The sequence below is a fragment of the Hippocampus zosterae genome, chromosome 21 (assembly GCF_025434085.1).
Source record: "Hippocampus zosterae strain Florida chromosome 21, ASM2543408v3, whole genome shotgun sequence".
Lineage (NCBI taxonomy): Eukaryota > Metazoa > Chordata > Actinopteri > Syngnathiformes > Syngnathidae > Hippocampus > Hippocampus zosterae.
Genome location: NC_067471.1, coordinates 5,547,386 through 5,562,734, shown reverse-complemented (window position 1 = coordinate 5,562,734; position 15,349 = coordinate 5,547,386). Strand labels below are relative to the sequence as shown.

Sequence of the window (15,349 nt, the reverse complement as noted above, 5' to 3'; positions counted from 1 at the left end):
GTGGGGGGGGTGAGGAAAGCAAGGCACAAGCATCTAATCTACGGATGGTGACAGCAGGTTGGCTCCGATGTCGTAAAGATTGCCCCGAGAAGCTTAAATTCCGAGTGTGGCCAGAGAGCGCCGACCAGGGCCGGCGCGTTTGTCAATCGCCAAATCAATCACGCCCGCGATACGCCTCGATCGTCACAAGTTTCATCCTCATCCAGATACTCTTCACTCCTCCGGAAAACTGAAAAATGCCCCCCCCCGCCCCACCTGTGCGTCATCGGATCAAATTTATAAGGACGTGCATTTTGGATTCGAGCGCTCCTTCATCCGGTCCGACTCGCGCAAAATCCAAGTTAGCATATGGAGGAGGAAGCGCCGACAGCGCTAATTCTACGCGCAACAACAACAACAACGGGCAACAGACGTGCACCAACACAAAAATACGGGATGCTCCAACATCAAGTCCAAAGCTATTTTTAGTCTCGCGCCTACAGCAGTCATTTTTTTTGGTTGTATTTTTTTTTTTATACACGCAAAAAATTTTTGCTGACTCTCGCGCGGCCTGAAAAATTAGCTGTGGCAAACTTTTTCTCGGCGGCTCCTCTGGGGGGGAAGCCGAGCACGGGCGCGCAAAAGTAGGACAGATCCCGCTCGAAACGCCGCTTCCGCCGCGCGCCTCCTGCTGATCGCCGCCGACGACGACCGCATCGGCGACAAACGGCGGAACGTCCCATTCGTCCGCGGCGCGCTGCCGACATTAGCATGCAAACGCGCTCACGCGGGAGAGTAAACAACGGCGCGCCAATTAAAATGGATGCTCGCCATTAGGATGCGCGGAGCTTCGGAGGGCATAATCACCGGGAAATTCCCGCGGCGGGAAAAAAAGACGAGTACCTTTTTTTTTCAAAACACGCACGCGCTAGCGTGTAGCGTGTTTGTTTTTCACAAGTCCAGGGATGCCGAGCGTCAATACTACAGTTGCTCTTTTGAAAAGCTGCACCAAAAAGAATTTTGCACTCCCAAGTAGGTCAAGAACATCGGAGTCACCCGGGTCAAAAATTATATTCGGCAAAAACAACGGTTTGCGATTGATCCAACGATTATTTCCACGCCGGCGAGCAACATCGTAATGGGATACTACAAGACCCCTGTCCCTCCTCCCGCCCCCACAAAAATCCAAAACGGGTCACGGAGGCAGCAGCTGAATCAGTGGTGTCAAAAATACGGCCCACGGGCCGGAACTGGCCCTCGAGGAGGCTTGATCAGGCCCGCAGGACAATTTAAATGTGAAAAGAAATAAAAGACACGGAATGAATCATTTGAATAAAATGCAATTCACGGATTATCCGCTAGGGGGAAGACTGTTTTCTCTTGAGTTTGTCAAGTGCAGGCAGGCATTACATTTCGATTTTATTTGCACACGTGTAAATGGTTCCAAATTTCCTTTCTTTAGGAATCCCGTTTCATCTGCATGCCGATATTTTTTGCTGGCAATTAGTTTTGTGCCTTTGTACAATAAGTGGGAGCGGTTGCAATGCATAAACGATCAAAGTAAAATTTGTCAAAGGACATTCAAGGCGTTTCGCTAAATGTTTGATCAACGGTATGTTCATGGATTTCCTAATATTTTTGCGCTGCACAAAACAAAAGAAAAACGTGACATTTTGGATATTTTTCGGCAGAGTACGGTATCATTTTCATGGTCCGGCCCACTTGACATCTGCCGAAGGCCGTATGAGTTTGACACCCCTGCGCTAAATGTTTGAACCTGGATCTGATCCCCGAGCCACTCTTGACATTTTCTCAACTGTGTTCACCTGGGCGGTGTGGGGGGGGGGGGGGGGTTATACACAAGTGACTGACTGCTGTCACAGCACGTCGCGCCCGAGCGCGCACCCCCCCCCCCCCCCCCCCCCCCTAGGAGAGCACACTATCTGCTGACTCCTTCAACACACACCCACCCACAGCCACGCGCTGATGTGACACGCGGTAAACATCGATGTGCTGACTGCCGCGGCTCGCAGCCCCGAGGCGAGCCGGGCTCCAAACATGCACACGAACGAGAGAGGAGCTCGCAAATGGACGCTCGGATACCCACACACACACGGCTGTCGTGCACAAACACTCAGGGGGAGGGAGCGGGGGGGGGGGGTAGGGGGGTAGAAGACAGCCTTCACGTCTTTAGACCCATCAGTCAGCAAATATTTGCCCAAAGTGATGCTCTCCAATAAGACAAGGAAGTCCGGGCCCCGTTTCTGATCCGTCAATATCACTTTCAGGAGCTGACGCGAGGCCCCTAGCGGCGCGGTCGCACAAAACCCCCCCAAAAAAACCGCAACAACGAAAAAAAAAAAAAAAAAAAAACAGCCCGGCCATTTCAGGTGTCGCTCCCATTTACTCTCCGGTAATTTGCCGGCTCTCTTTCCTCTCGCGCCACTCGTTCGCTTAATGCGGGCGTTGATGGCGAATTGACTCTTAACACGGCACACTTCGTCGTACTCAGGCGCCGCTAAGCTGCTTTTAAATAGCGGCGTGATCAAATATGACACAGCTGAACACACCGACATGGGGAAGGCGGGGAGGAGGGGAATGGAGGGGGGGGGGGCGCTTTGATACCGATGAAAGTAGCCTGGATCGCATTTGTTGACATCCGCGTCGATTTCCGGTTACGCGGCTCCGAGATGAAAAGAGAGACATTGCAGCTCACGAAAGAATACAACCGACCGCACATCGGGGGGCTTTTCCCGTCGTTTTTAAAATTTTTTTTACTCATCTCTGAGACACGCCGCCACAAACAAATACGCAGTCGGCGAAATATCCGCTTCTGATCAAAGCTGCGAAAAGAGCCCTCTTTTACGCGGTTGCATTAGAGCGCCACGTCGTCCGCCGCGAGTGAGTGCCAAGGAAGTCAAAGGAGGCTGGCGTCGCTGCTTTTGAGAGCATCATAAGGGGATCTAGTCCAGAGGTTTTGAAGCGGATCAAATTTCATGTGTCGGCAAAACAAAGATGGAAAGATAAGTGGGGCGTCGATTTATTTTTTTCTCGGTCGTCATCGAGGAATTTGATTGTCAGTCACGTGGTTTGAGTGACTTCACGATTTTGAAGCTTTTTTTTGTTTTTTGAGGGTTTTTTGCGGGGGTTGTTCATCAAAATTTGGTAGGCTTATTAACTCATTCAGTACAAGCCAATTCTGGACCAAGTCTGAAAAGACGTTTAAAAACGTCTTTGGGAGTGAATGAGTTCACATTTCTTTTCACTTAACAGGGACTTTAAACTTTAATCATCAAAAATGTCTCTTCTGTGATTCTTAAAGCTCCAAGTGGTGCGTTGAAGAGTTTTGGTTGAAAATCGACAACTTCAAACGGCATTTCGACCGCATCTTTTTGGGGGGGGGGACAACCCTTCAAAAGTTCCACAGCAAATATGTGTCGAGCAGATCGACTTTGACCCGGAACGCAAAAAACATCTCCCCGACGGGACAATTGCGGTTCCCTACCGGTTTCTCGGGAGATCTGGACAAACGCCTCCACGCCGCTCTCGCCGTAGTTGCCCTCCGAGGCCAGCGTGGACACGTAGTTCCACTCCATGGCCGTCACGATGTCCATCATGGCCTGCGCCTGGTAGGAGTCCGGCGGCACCACGCGGGAGAAGAAGTCGTAGCGGGTGTTGTCGCTCAACTCGGGGGCCGTGGACGCGTAGCTGATCTGCGGGATCTGGAAAGAGAGAGAAACGAGGTCAGCTCAATCCGTTGCAGGTGGGCGAGCTGATTAGGGGATGTTCCTCTTCCTGCTCATTTGCCAGCCTGGCGCAAGCGGCGTGGCGGACAAGTCAAAACCTGGACCGCCACGATGAATGAAGACCTCGCGTACCTTTCCGGGCCCCCCATATGGTGGGTCTGCGACGGTGGAACCAGGACTGGCTGAGGCTATCGATTGACCTGGCACAGGATTGCCACGCTTGGGCCGCCATGATCAGGGACGTCGTGCGTGCCAAGGAAGAACCCGCCAAAAACCAAATTGTGTGCTGCGTGCACGCAGCGCTTCCAGGCCGTGTTACAGCCGCCGTGAACAAAAACAGACGACAGTTGTACTCGTGTCGTTCGTTGGGTAGAGTATGCAAATTTCGTCAGAGGGCGCAGATGGCAAATAACCTCCGAAAAAAAAAAATACAATGTGGTAAAACAACGCAGGTGCGCTCGAGTGCGCTAATGAGCATCTCGTCTGTTTCGCTCGTCCTCGCGCACTCTGTGCAAATAGACGCATATCCATTTCAAAGGGGGAAAAATACAGGCGTGGCGGAAACGCGTCCGAGTGACCCGGGCAAACGCTCTGCTTTGATTTTTTTTTTTTTTTTTGCAGTGTTTTAGATTTGACAAAAAAAACAACAACAAAAATAGGCCAGCGTTGGATTTCCCGGCGCAGAGTCGTGGCGGCAAACGGCGGCTAACTCCCCGTGCCGGCGATTCAAAGAATTTAGTTGGAATTTTTCGCGGAGGTCAAAAGAACCTCGGCCTCACGCAGCCGACCGCAGCGGTTTTCCGTTAGTAGGTAATTTCCAAAACGTAGCACCGACAGTGCCAGAACGCGGCGCGGGATGGAAGCTAGCTTTAGCCTCCAAAGAGTTGTTGGGCGTTAGCCGGCAAGAAATGAATATTGCGCCACACGGAGAAATATCAGCCAACTGCACTCTTGTCGGCGACCCTTCAGACGAAAGCGACCTTTCGAAATGCCTCGTATTCAGGCCCGGCAAAATCAGTGTGTGTGTGAGTGTGTGTTTGGAAATTTCCGATCGCAAATTTGCTCTTTTAAAAAGGCAACGATCGACTCGCACGAGGAAGCGGTGTGACCTTACGAAAGCCAACCTTTATCTGTGTGACAATAAAATGCCACGGCGCTCACGGCGGGCGTGCCGACGTGCGTGCGTTGCAATCGTGGAGCCGTCGCGCGAGTGTGATTGATCGCCTCGGTCCGCTAGCTAATTGCATACATGCACGTCCTCACTTTACATTAAATACACATTAGGACTCACATGATTGACGCGCTGGTTTTGTTGAGGAGAGCAAAAATCACATTCTTTAGTTTCAAATCGAATTTTGAAGCATCCGCCTTTCCCATAATTTTTTTTTTTTTTTTAATAATTGGCATGAGTTCCGAGGAGGAGGAAAGCTGACTTGCTGTTGCTTTTAATTGCCGGGAATGTGACTGGGCCAACGGACAGGCCAAGTCGGGTTCAGGGTCTAATTGGGAAGAGGAGACTGCCACGGAGCACTGCAGGGTGGCGGGGGAGGCGGTGGGGGGTGGCAATGAATTCTGATGTGTCTCACTCGACGAGTCCTGGCTGGAATTTTTCGCCACACGCTTTTGGATTGCATTCGTGTAAAATGAATCTCCATCCAACTACAGTGAAATTCCTCTCCAACGAAACATGGGCGAAAATACCCCTAGTGTGAAAAAAAAATCATCATGCATTAACACCATTTCCACTTTCCTGCCCCCCCATACAACGAAAAAAACACCCTGAGTGTTTACATCTGAGATCAAATTTGCTACAGTGAAAAACCCCCTGTTGTGAAAACAGCAAACATGATTTCATTGTAGAGGAGTTTCACTGTCCGTACGAATCCCATCCATCCATCCATTTTCCGAACCGCTTAATCCTCACTAGGGTCGCGGGGGATGCTGGAGCCTATCCCAGCCATCTTCGGGCAGTAGGCGGGGGACACCCTGATTCAGTTGCCAGCCAATCGCGGGGCACACAGAGGCGAACAACCAACCACGCCCACACTCACACCTAGGGACAATTTAGAGCGGCCAATCAGCCTGCTATGCATGTTTTTGGAATGTGGGAGGAAACCGGAGCACCCGGAGAAAACCCACGCAGGCCTGGGGAGAACATGCAAACTCCACACAGAGAGGTCCAGAGCTGGAATCGAACCCGGTACCTCTGCACTGAGAAGCCGACGTGCTAACCACTGGGCTACCGGGCCGCCCCGTACGAATCCCGTTGAATAGAAACGGTTCCAAACTTTTAAAGCCACGACTGCTGCTGCAGTAAATTTGCAGCTAAATCAAGACAATGGACTGGCCAATACTGATCAATACCACACACAAACACACACACACACACACACACACACACACACACATACAAAAGTCATTCCCACCGCTCCGTATTTACGGGGCGCAACCACCCGATATTTCAAAAGCTCTTTACGCGGCAAACAATATTGTTGTTTACAGCTGCAGGTTTCAATCCAAAGAGAGGTCAAATTAAATCACGCGACTGTAGAACGTATCGATTCGCAGCTCGGGCGCGCAACGGCATTGACTTTGCACTTCCTCACGCCTGTTCGTTGCTTTTATTTGCCGCTAAACAACATTGGCGTTTCTTTTCATTCCGCTCGCTCGTGCCCCGCGATTGCACTCCACACATCACTGTGCGGCATAAAAAAAAATAATAAGAGTAAAAAAAAAATATTCCCCTTTTTACATTGACAGGCAAAGATGTGGGATGGAGAGGGGGTGTGAGGGGGCGGGGGCGGAAAACAAAACAAGAGGGAAACTTTTAATAGGAGCCAAAAAGACAATTTGAGAATGAAGGGGGGCAAAGTCTTGAGGAAGCACACAGACAAAGGGAACCCCCCCCCCAAAAAAAAAACAATGAGAAAGATATATGGGATGGAACGAGGCAAAGATCATTATTGTGAATGCCGAAATGGAGGCCAAGCAGTCAAAGATGGGAACGGGAATATCCATCCATCCATCCATCATCTACCGCTTATCCGGGGCCGGGTCGCGGGGGCAAGAGCTTTAGCAGGGAAGCCCAGACTTCCCTCTCCCTAGCTACTTCTTCAAGCTCTCCCCGGGGGATCCCGAGTCGTTCCCAGGCAAGCTGGGTGACATAGTCTCTCCAGCGTGTCCTGGGTCTTCCTCGGGGTCTCCTCCCGGTGGGACATGACCGGGGAGGCGCTCAGGAGGCATCCGAATCAGATGCCCAAGCCACCTCATCTGGCTCCTCTCGATGTGGAGGAGAAGCGGCTGGACTCTGAGCCCCTCCCGGATGACTGAGCTTCTCACCTTATCTCTAAGGGAGAGCCCGGACACCCTGCGGAGAAAACTCATTTCAGCCGCTTGTGTCCGGGACCCCCCGCGACCCTAGTGAGGATCAAGCGGCTCGGGAAAATCAACTCGAGTAACAAAAACGAGGACAAAGAAGGAGGAATAAGGACGGTTTTAAGCGTTCCGTCGAGCAACTCATCGGTGTCTGGGTCAATTTGAATTTCAAGAGGAAGCTTATTAAAGGCCGCACTTATCTGGAAACAATTTACGGCCGAGGTGATGAATCTGCGCCTGGGGAAAAAAGGTCACGCGAAGTGGAAACGAAGGACAGCTCATCGTCGTGCTTGGCCCACGCCATCGCACAACTTGCGGTGCCTTTAACGGTGGACGCAAGTGTCCGCCCAGCCCCCACCCACCCACCAACCCCCCTACCCGTTCTATTAAGTTTCTCAACAGTGGCTCGGCTTCATTAAAGAGAGCAACACTGGCAACATGGCCGCTTCTCCCGAGCCGCCGGGGGACGGCGCCGTCAAGGCTTGTCGCAAAACCGCCTCGTTATCGGCGCCGCATGCTCTCCGGGGAAGCGCCATCATTTTATTTTTAGGGGAGGAATGCAATTTCGTTGCCCAATACGCCTCCTGATCGAACAACCTCTTTGCGCACTATTTGAGTCACACGTTGACAAGCGACATTTTTTTATTTTATTTTTTTTTAACCATCCGAGTTCTGTTTATCGCGGACGAAAGCCCGTCTCGGTTTTGCATCCCAACCTGCGGCGCCAGAGCGAGCAAAGCGTTTATTGCTTCCCAGACAGCAGATAAAACCCCGCTCGGGTGGCTTACAAACCTCGTTGTGCATGAAGCAATATAGAGCGCTGAAAAATAACCAACTAATTCCATTTATGGAAGTCAAAGCCCACCTGGAGACCGAATGGAATTGAATGAATTGTCACTGCCAGTCATGAATCCAGAGCGGTTCAAATCCGGCCTAAAAAACGGCTAACGGACGGGAAACGGAACTGGAAGCCTGACGGGTAAACATATGGCGGGCCAATTTTCAAAATATAAGGATGGCATAGAGGTGGGGGGAAGTTCAAGACCATGCTCCTGTAATGGGGTGGGGGGGGGGGGGGGGCACAGTGTGGGAGATGGAATTGTTTTTAAAAAAGTGAGCGACTAGCTTAACGCTAACACAATTTTTTAAAAAAGTGAGCGACTAGCTTAACGCTAACACAATTTTTTTAAAAAGTGAGCGACTAGCTTAACGCTAACACAATTTTTTAAAAAAGTGAGTGACTAGCTTAACGCTAACACAATTTTTTAAAAAAGTGAGCGACTAGCTTAACGCTAACACAATTTTTTAAAAAAGTGAGCGACTAGCTTAACGCTAACACAATTTCGAACCCGTTGAGGCTAGAAAACATGCGAGACGTACAGGCTAAGTTGCTAACAGCGTCCCTTTCTGAATTTACACCACCTTTTCACCCCCCCCACCCCCCCGACCCAATGACAGCTATTTGGTTTCTGATTGGATGCCGAATTTATTTGGGGCAATTCCAATACATCGTGATGACTTTGAGCATTTTTGTTAGCATCCCGTGGTTTTGTTTCACGTCTCCAGCTTTTTCCGGCCTAATTTGCCCCCCCCCCCCCCCCGCCCCCGGCTCAGGTTCTCCTTCCCCATCCTTTTCAGTCGCTCAAATTGCTTTGGCTTCAGTTCACACTTCTCCCTTTCATGTTTCGCATTTCCGCAATCCCGCCGCGCTTTGGTTTTCTCACCTCCGCCAAGATCATCGAGCTAAAAGCGGTGGCGGCGGCTTTTACCAACCCGTCCTCATCGCTCTCTGCCCCCCCACAACCCCCCGGGTAAAAGAAAAGGAGTCACGTGTTTCGCGAAGGCCAACTCATTTGCGCGGCTCCCGACGAGTGTTTTAATTAATAACCGCTGACATTTTCCCTCACAAAACACAAAATGACACTTTTGGCAATTATGATTGCGGCGTCGTTCTGAGCTAACCTGTAGCCAGCTGTTTTTTTTTTTTTTTTGCTTTTGTTTTTTTTATACCAGACAACCTTTTCCCCGAGACAATCCCTTTGTGCTAATTTATCCGCCGCTGTAGCTCATACTGCGAATTAAAAAGTCATCTGATATTCCGCGGGAAATATTTGCTCGCCGCTAAAAACGTCCTGTCCATCAAACGTGACCTCGTCACGCCGCCGCCGCCGCTACATCCTCCGCCCTCTTTTCATCTCCGACTCCCTTGCTCCCCCCCGCCATCGCTCTTCCTGCTTTTATTCCTCGCCTGGCTTATTTACACCTCTGTCCTCACATCCCCGCGGGTGTCCTGTGCCGTCCTGTCCTCAAAGCCTCTCGCCAGCCGCCGCGCGTATTTATAGAGAGATAAACTAATGCGATATGTTAAACGCGGCAAGGAAGTATTCGTGCTCGAGATGTCGTTTGGGTTTCTCAAATTTTTTTTTCTTAAACCCAATTTTGATATTCACTCATTTCTGCGTCTCCACTCAACATGCTAACAGTCTTGTTCGCTCCCTTGACATCCCCCCCCCCGCCCACTGCCATTCACACCCATTCTCACCTTCTTTCCTCCATTCGCATCTTCCGAACAATCCTCCTTCCCCTGTCACACATTTTTCGCCGCGCTTTCAACTTAAAAGATGTGAAAACACGTATTTTTCGTGCTCCCCTCCCGTCGCGCTGCTAACCATTCTCGCTAACGTCTTGATAGCTGTCGACCTTCAAGGCGCGCCGTATCAAACGAGCGGGTGATCGCCGGAAGGAGCCGACAATGAAAGTCGGCCTATGGAAGCAGACTTGCAGGTGAGACGCGGTGACGTGCAGTTCTGTACACAAGACAATGAAAACATTTTGTCGATCAACCAATATATTGGATTCCTTGTTTTTTTTTTTTTTTTAAAGAACCCCCCTCAAAAAAAATCACATTTTGGTCGGACACTGATCCGCAGATCACAGATTTAAGCAATTGTTTAATCGTATTTTTGCCGCAGAATATTAAAGAAGGCCGAGAACGTCTACTGCACGCAGTGTACCGACTACTGACAACCCTCGTTAGCTTAATAGCATAAATTCCAAAGTCGTTTTCAAATCCCTGTCACAATATGATCAAATCAATTTCAATCAAAGTATGTGTAGCTTCTCGGTCATCCCCCAAATTTTCTCTTTGTTGAATTTTTCTTTTCTTGTTTTCTGAGTATGTTCAAATAGGACATACGATGCCAGTAGGCTAAGGATAGACGCGCGAGGAGCGTTTGTATAATAATAATAATAATAAATTTTATTTATAAGCGCCTTTCAAGACACCCAAGGACACTTTACAATAACAAAAAACACAAAACAATACGTATGTGTTGCTGCTTCACGTCTGTTAAAGTAGCAGCTGTTTCAAAGTGTAGCATTAGCGTGACAACAATGCTAATTTTAGCAGCTTGTCGACAGTGTTGAGCATCTTGTGTTAGCATTAAGCTAGTGGAGTTTTGTTCGATGAAATGACATTGTTTGGTTGCCGTGGAAAATCACAAGGTGGAATCCTTTCTCGCTTTATGTTTCGGCTTTACAGCAGACATGCTAGCACTGGCTAGCAATAGCAAGGGCTTTTTTTTTCCCTGCGTGTGATGTTATGCCATCGTCTTTCGTTTCATGACAGAGGTAGAGTGACAGGCACTCGGGAACGCTTTAAAACGTGTCTTTAAAATAGATTCGGTTTGCTGACACACGTTTACGCGCTGTCGCAGCGTGTCGCTGGACTGCGCTGGTGTACCTAATGATGTGGCCTGCGAGGGGGTTCACTCCGAGGCCGTCGTGTCAGGTGAGTGACTTCACTTGAGAGCTTTCAGATCTTTGTTCAAAAAGAAAAAAAAATAATAATAATCAGAAGTCAGCTTTGAATGAGCGCTGTTAAGTGGCTCACGTCTCGCGCGTCAGCAAATTTGGAAGTCACGTCGGTCGAACGGGGGTTGCCGAATGAAATTCTACCTAACGAGCTGGGCGTCTGGCACGTGCTGAATGAAGGAGCAGAAAACCGAGGGGTGCGTTTTGGGGGGGGTGAAACTAGTTTGGGATGAGAAGTTGTGTCGAAAAGCGCCGCGTCACTCCTTTTAAACGATTCATCCATTTTTAATCATGAGTAATAGTTGCTGGACGTAACTTACAGTAATCACGACTCGGCAAAAACCGGCAGATGGATGGCTTTTCGCCCTGTGGTGTGCCGAAAAGAAGAAAAAAAAAAATAGCAATGACGTGACGGACGATTTTCAGACTTTTCTGTGATTTCTGTCAGTCGGTCTCAATCCATCTGTCAGTCTCACCGAGGGACAATCTTATGCTGCCCGTCACGGGGCCGCGCGCTTTTTGGACGAGATTCGTCTATCAGAACGATCCGTCTCATCGGCGGCCACGACGGGGAACGTAAACGTGCTCGTGGGAATTCGCCGAGAAGAGATGAGTGTCACTTTGGCACTTGGGAGGGCTAATCAACAAATAATACTGGCGGGTAGTCCAGACCGCCATAAAGCATTTTGATGGCTTGGAGGACGTCCAGCATCGAGGCCGTCCCACATGGAAATCGAATTTGCCTCAAGTGTGCGTTTGCGTCTCTTCAAAATAAAATCAAATAAAAAAATACGTGGGAGTTTCAAGTTGTTAAAATAGTGCCATCTCTTCCGAGCCATACAACAAATAAGGATATTAAATCGTTTTTTTTTTATAACCGTGGCAATTTAAGAGAGGTAAGTGTAAGGGGTCAACCGATTGACTTTTTTGTGGGGGGGGGGGGGGGGGGGGGGGGGTTATGAAACCGTTATAATGCCCTCTGGGACATTTTACTTCCCACTTCGGCCAATGCAAAATATTTTTATGTCTATGTGGACTTTATTGTCTAATTTTATTTGTCCATTAGCGAAACGATGGCCTTCGCCCTAAAAACTTTACACGGGGTGCTCGTCCAGATTTTCATCAAATTGCGACGCGAGTCCGACTTTTGAATATTAATATTGTGTATTGTAATAACTTTCTCCAGTGACACGAGCGGAAACGCCATTTGCCAGCTCCGGCCGCCCAATAAAACGTGTTTTTGAGACGAACATGCTCATAAGAATGAAGATGATTCGGTAAGAGGCGTTAACAGTCTTTTTTTTGTGTGCAGAGGATAAAGAATATACGCCTGGAAGAATTGTCCGTCTATGCGCTGCTGCATTGTTATAATTCAAACACAATAAACTGCGACGTTGAGTTCATTCGTCTGTCAACGAGGTTCGAAATTGTGTTAGCGTTAAGCTAGCAGCTCACTTTTTTTAAACACCCTTTCACATAGAAAAATGTATTTTTTAAAAACTGCTTTCACATGCATACATATTTCTCCCCTTTGCCCCCCTGTGGTTATGTATTGTTTCGCCTGTGTCTCCAAGCGACAGGATCATCCGTCGCGATCCAAACTATGAAGCTTTTCCAAAGAGACTGGAAAAGGAATGAGAGGCCATGTTTAATTCATCGCCCTGCGCCATTAAATATATATCTGGACATTAAGGCAGGGATAAATCCGACTCTGGCACGACGGATCTGCTGAGATGTGAAAGAGGCAGGGGAGGCGCACACGCACTCTCGCAAAATCTCATATACACTCTTAGTGTAACCGTCGGGCCGATACATCTTATTTGGGCGGCGTGATGGATGTCGGCGATCGCGGCCGCGGCCGAACGTCTTGCGGAAACGCACTCGAAATTGCTTAGCGGACCTCGACGAGTGCTTTTCTCAAAGAGGTAGAGAGTCAGTGATACGATGCCGGTGAAAGTGACTGATCGGTGGGAGGGGGCGGGGGCAAGGTGGGGGGGGAGCGTGCGCGCATCCAACTGTTTACGTTGCGGCTTGATTCGATGTGACGGCTGCATATGCGCGCCGCGCGGCAGATTGACGAGCGTGGGCGCTCGGCATTTGTGTGCATCCACAAATTTAGCGCGCGTCGGGCGGCGTTGACACCTGCGACGCCGCGCTAAGTGGGGAGTGTTACACGGTTTGTCACCTGTAATATACCGCGTGCTGGAAAAGCTTGCATCCCAAAATTCCATTTCGCCACTTGATTAAGAGTTTTGACTTCGTTTTTTTTTTCATCGCCGCCCCTATCAAGAGGAAAATGAAAAAATTACTGAGCAAGTTTGGAGCAGGGCGGCCCGGTAGCCCAGTGGTTAGCACGTTGGCTTCACAGTGCAGAGGTACCGGGTTCGAATCCAGCTCCGGCCTCCCTGTGTGGAGTTTGCATGTTCTCCCCGGGCCTGCGTGGGTTTTCTCCGGGTAGTGCGGCTTCCTCCCACATTCCGAAAACATGCAAACTTGCAACAATGAGGCACTCTAAAGCAGCCACCCCTACCTAAAGCCCCTGTACCGGGTTCAATTCCAGCTCCGGCCTCCCTGTGTGGAGTTTGCATGTTCTCCCCGGGCCTGCGTGGGTTTTCTCCGGGTAGTGCGGCTTCCTTCCACATTCCGAAAGCATGCAAACTTGCAACAATGAGGCACTCTAAAGCAGCCACACCTACCTAAAGCTCCTGTACCGGGTTCAATTCCAGCTCCGGCCTCCCTGTGTGGAGTTTGCACGTTCTCCCCGGGCCTGCGTGGGTTTTCTCCGGGTGCTCCGGTTTCCTCCCACATTCCAAAAACATGCGTGGCAGGCTGATTGAACACTCTAAATTGTCCCTTGGTGTGAATGTGGGCGTGGATGGTAGTTCGTCTATGTGTGCCCTGCGATTGGCTGGCAACTGATCCAGGGTGTCCCCCGCCTAGTGCCCGAAGACGGCTGGGATAGGCTCCAGCACCTCCCGCGACCCTAGTGAGGATCAAGCGGCTCGGAAGATGAATGAATGAAAGAAAGTTTGGAGCACACCGTGGTCACCTCCGTGACTTACGACAGGAGGCTTTTGCCAATTTAAACACTCTCGTTTTTTTATAGTGGCAGGAAAAAAATTGCACAAGATTAGTTGGATTCCTTCGATATTGTGGAATTGAGTCATGAAAAATGGAGCGCATGACTTCGCTTCACACTTAAAAAGATTCATCATCATAGCAGCGAGTCGACAATCGCTAATGCGAAGTAATGAAACAACGTTAGCGAATCCCGCCGATCAGTCACGGGTGCGCTTTCAATCCATTTCAACTGTAAGAAAGCAAACCTAGTAAGTAAAAAGTCAACCAAATCTACACCCCGATACAGCGACACCCACGTCACTCACCGGACCGGACCCTGCCTTTGAAAGCCAGACATGCTCAAATCTACACATATGTGAAAGGCGCCCCCGAGTGGACAAAAATCATACCTACACCTCACAGACGTGATTGTTTTTTTTTTTAACGATACCAATATCACTGCGCGTCTGATTACGCGGTGGGATACTTGGCAGAGCAATCGATTCCAAAAAAAAAAAAACATGCGATAGCTGTAGCCCCGGACAAAATGCCCAAATCCTCATCTCGATTTTCCAAGTTCACAGCCTACTAACTTGACTCAGCGATCGGGTCTCATCCCAGAAACAGCTGACATCACCAGTCTCCGGGAATTAGCCAGGCCCCGAATCGTTCACAGCGGTGATGCCGACAGAACCTCCAAGATCAGCACACCTTCGATCACATCTGCATGTCAAGAGAATCCAATACAAGGGGCGAGCTCAAACTTTCTACCTGTTGTTCCGAGCAACATCCACTCAGAACCTTACGAGTCGATAAGGCTCTCTCTCATCTGGACCGGTCAGGGAGGATGTAAAACTGCGGGTATCCTTGGCCCAAACACGCCAGGCCCCGGGGCCATGCTGGGGCCAATCGTTGAGCCTCATCGAACTGTGTCATGCAGATGAATCCTCAGCCAGATTTTGCCCTCGAGCAAATACACACACACATGCGCACACACTTTTGGGTTTCCAAACCGCCGTCGGTAATCTTCTGTTAGACCTTGGCAAAAACTCTTCTCGACAAGGATGACGCGGACCCCGAAGGAACGAGCGCCTGGTTTGAACACCCGCCGCTATTGTTGTTAACACGTGTCGGGATTTTGTGCAACGGCAGGAATAATTCAAGGCCCGCGTTGGGTCCCGCGCGGGAGACGCTCGCGACCGGTTGGGCCAAAATACCACTTGAAACGAATTTGGAATTGTAGATGTATAATTCAGGGCGAAATATGACGCGACGCAGAGAGGAGAAGGGAATTCTCGGCCGGAGAATGCGATGAGGATTTCTTCGTGTCGCCGCGGGTGTCGCTTCATGCAAATGCGGGTGTTACGTTACCGGCA

At 49.7% G+C, this 15,349-nt stretch overlaps 1 protein-coding gene across 2 annotated transcripts in view; it reads right to left on the bottom strand.

The window, feature by feature from the left end:
* The window catches only part of grm8a (glutamate receptor, metabotropic 8a), a 95,554-nt gene that overhangs the window by 45,763 nt on the left and 34,442 nt on the right, over window positions 1–15,349 (bottom strand). For both annotated transcript variants that reach the window (XM_052056115.1, XM_052056116.1), the window contains exon 3: window positions 3,485–3,701. In XM_052056115.1, coding sequence (XP_051912075.1) covers window positions 3,485–3,701 — 217 coding nt within the window. The remainder of the gene's footprint in view (window positions 1–3,484; window positions 3,702–15,349) is intronic.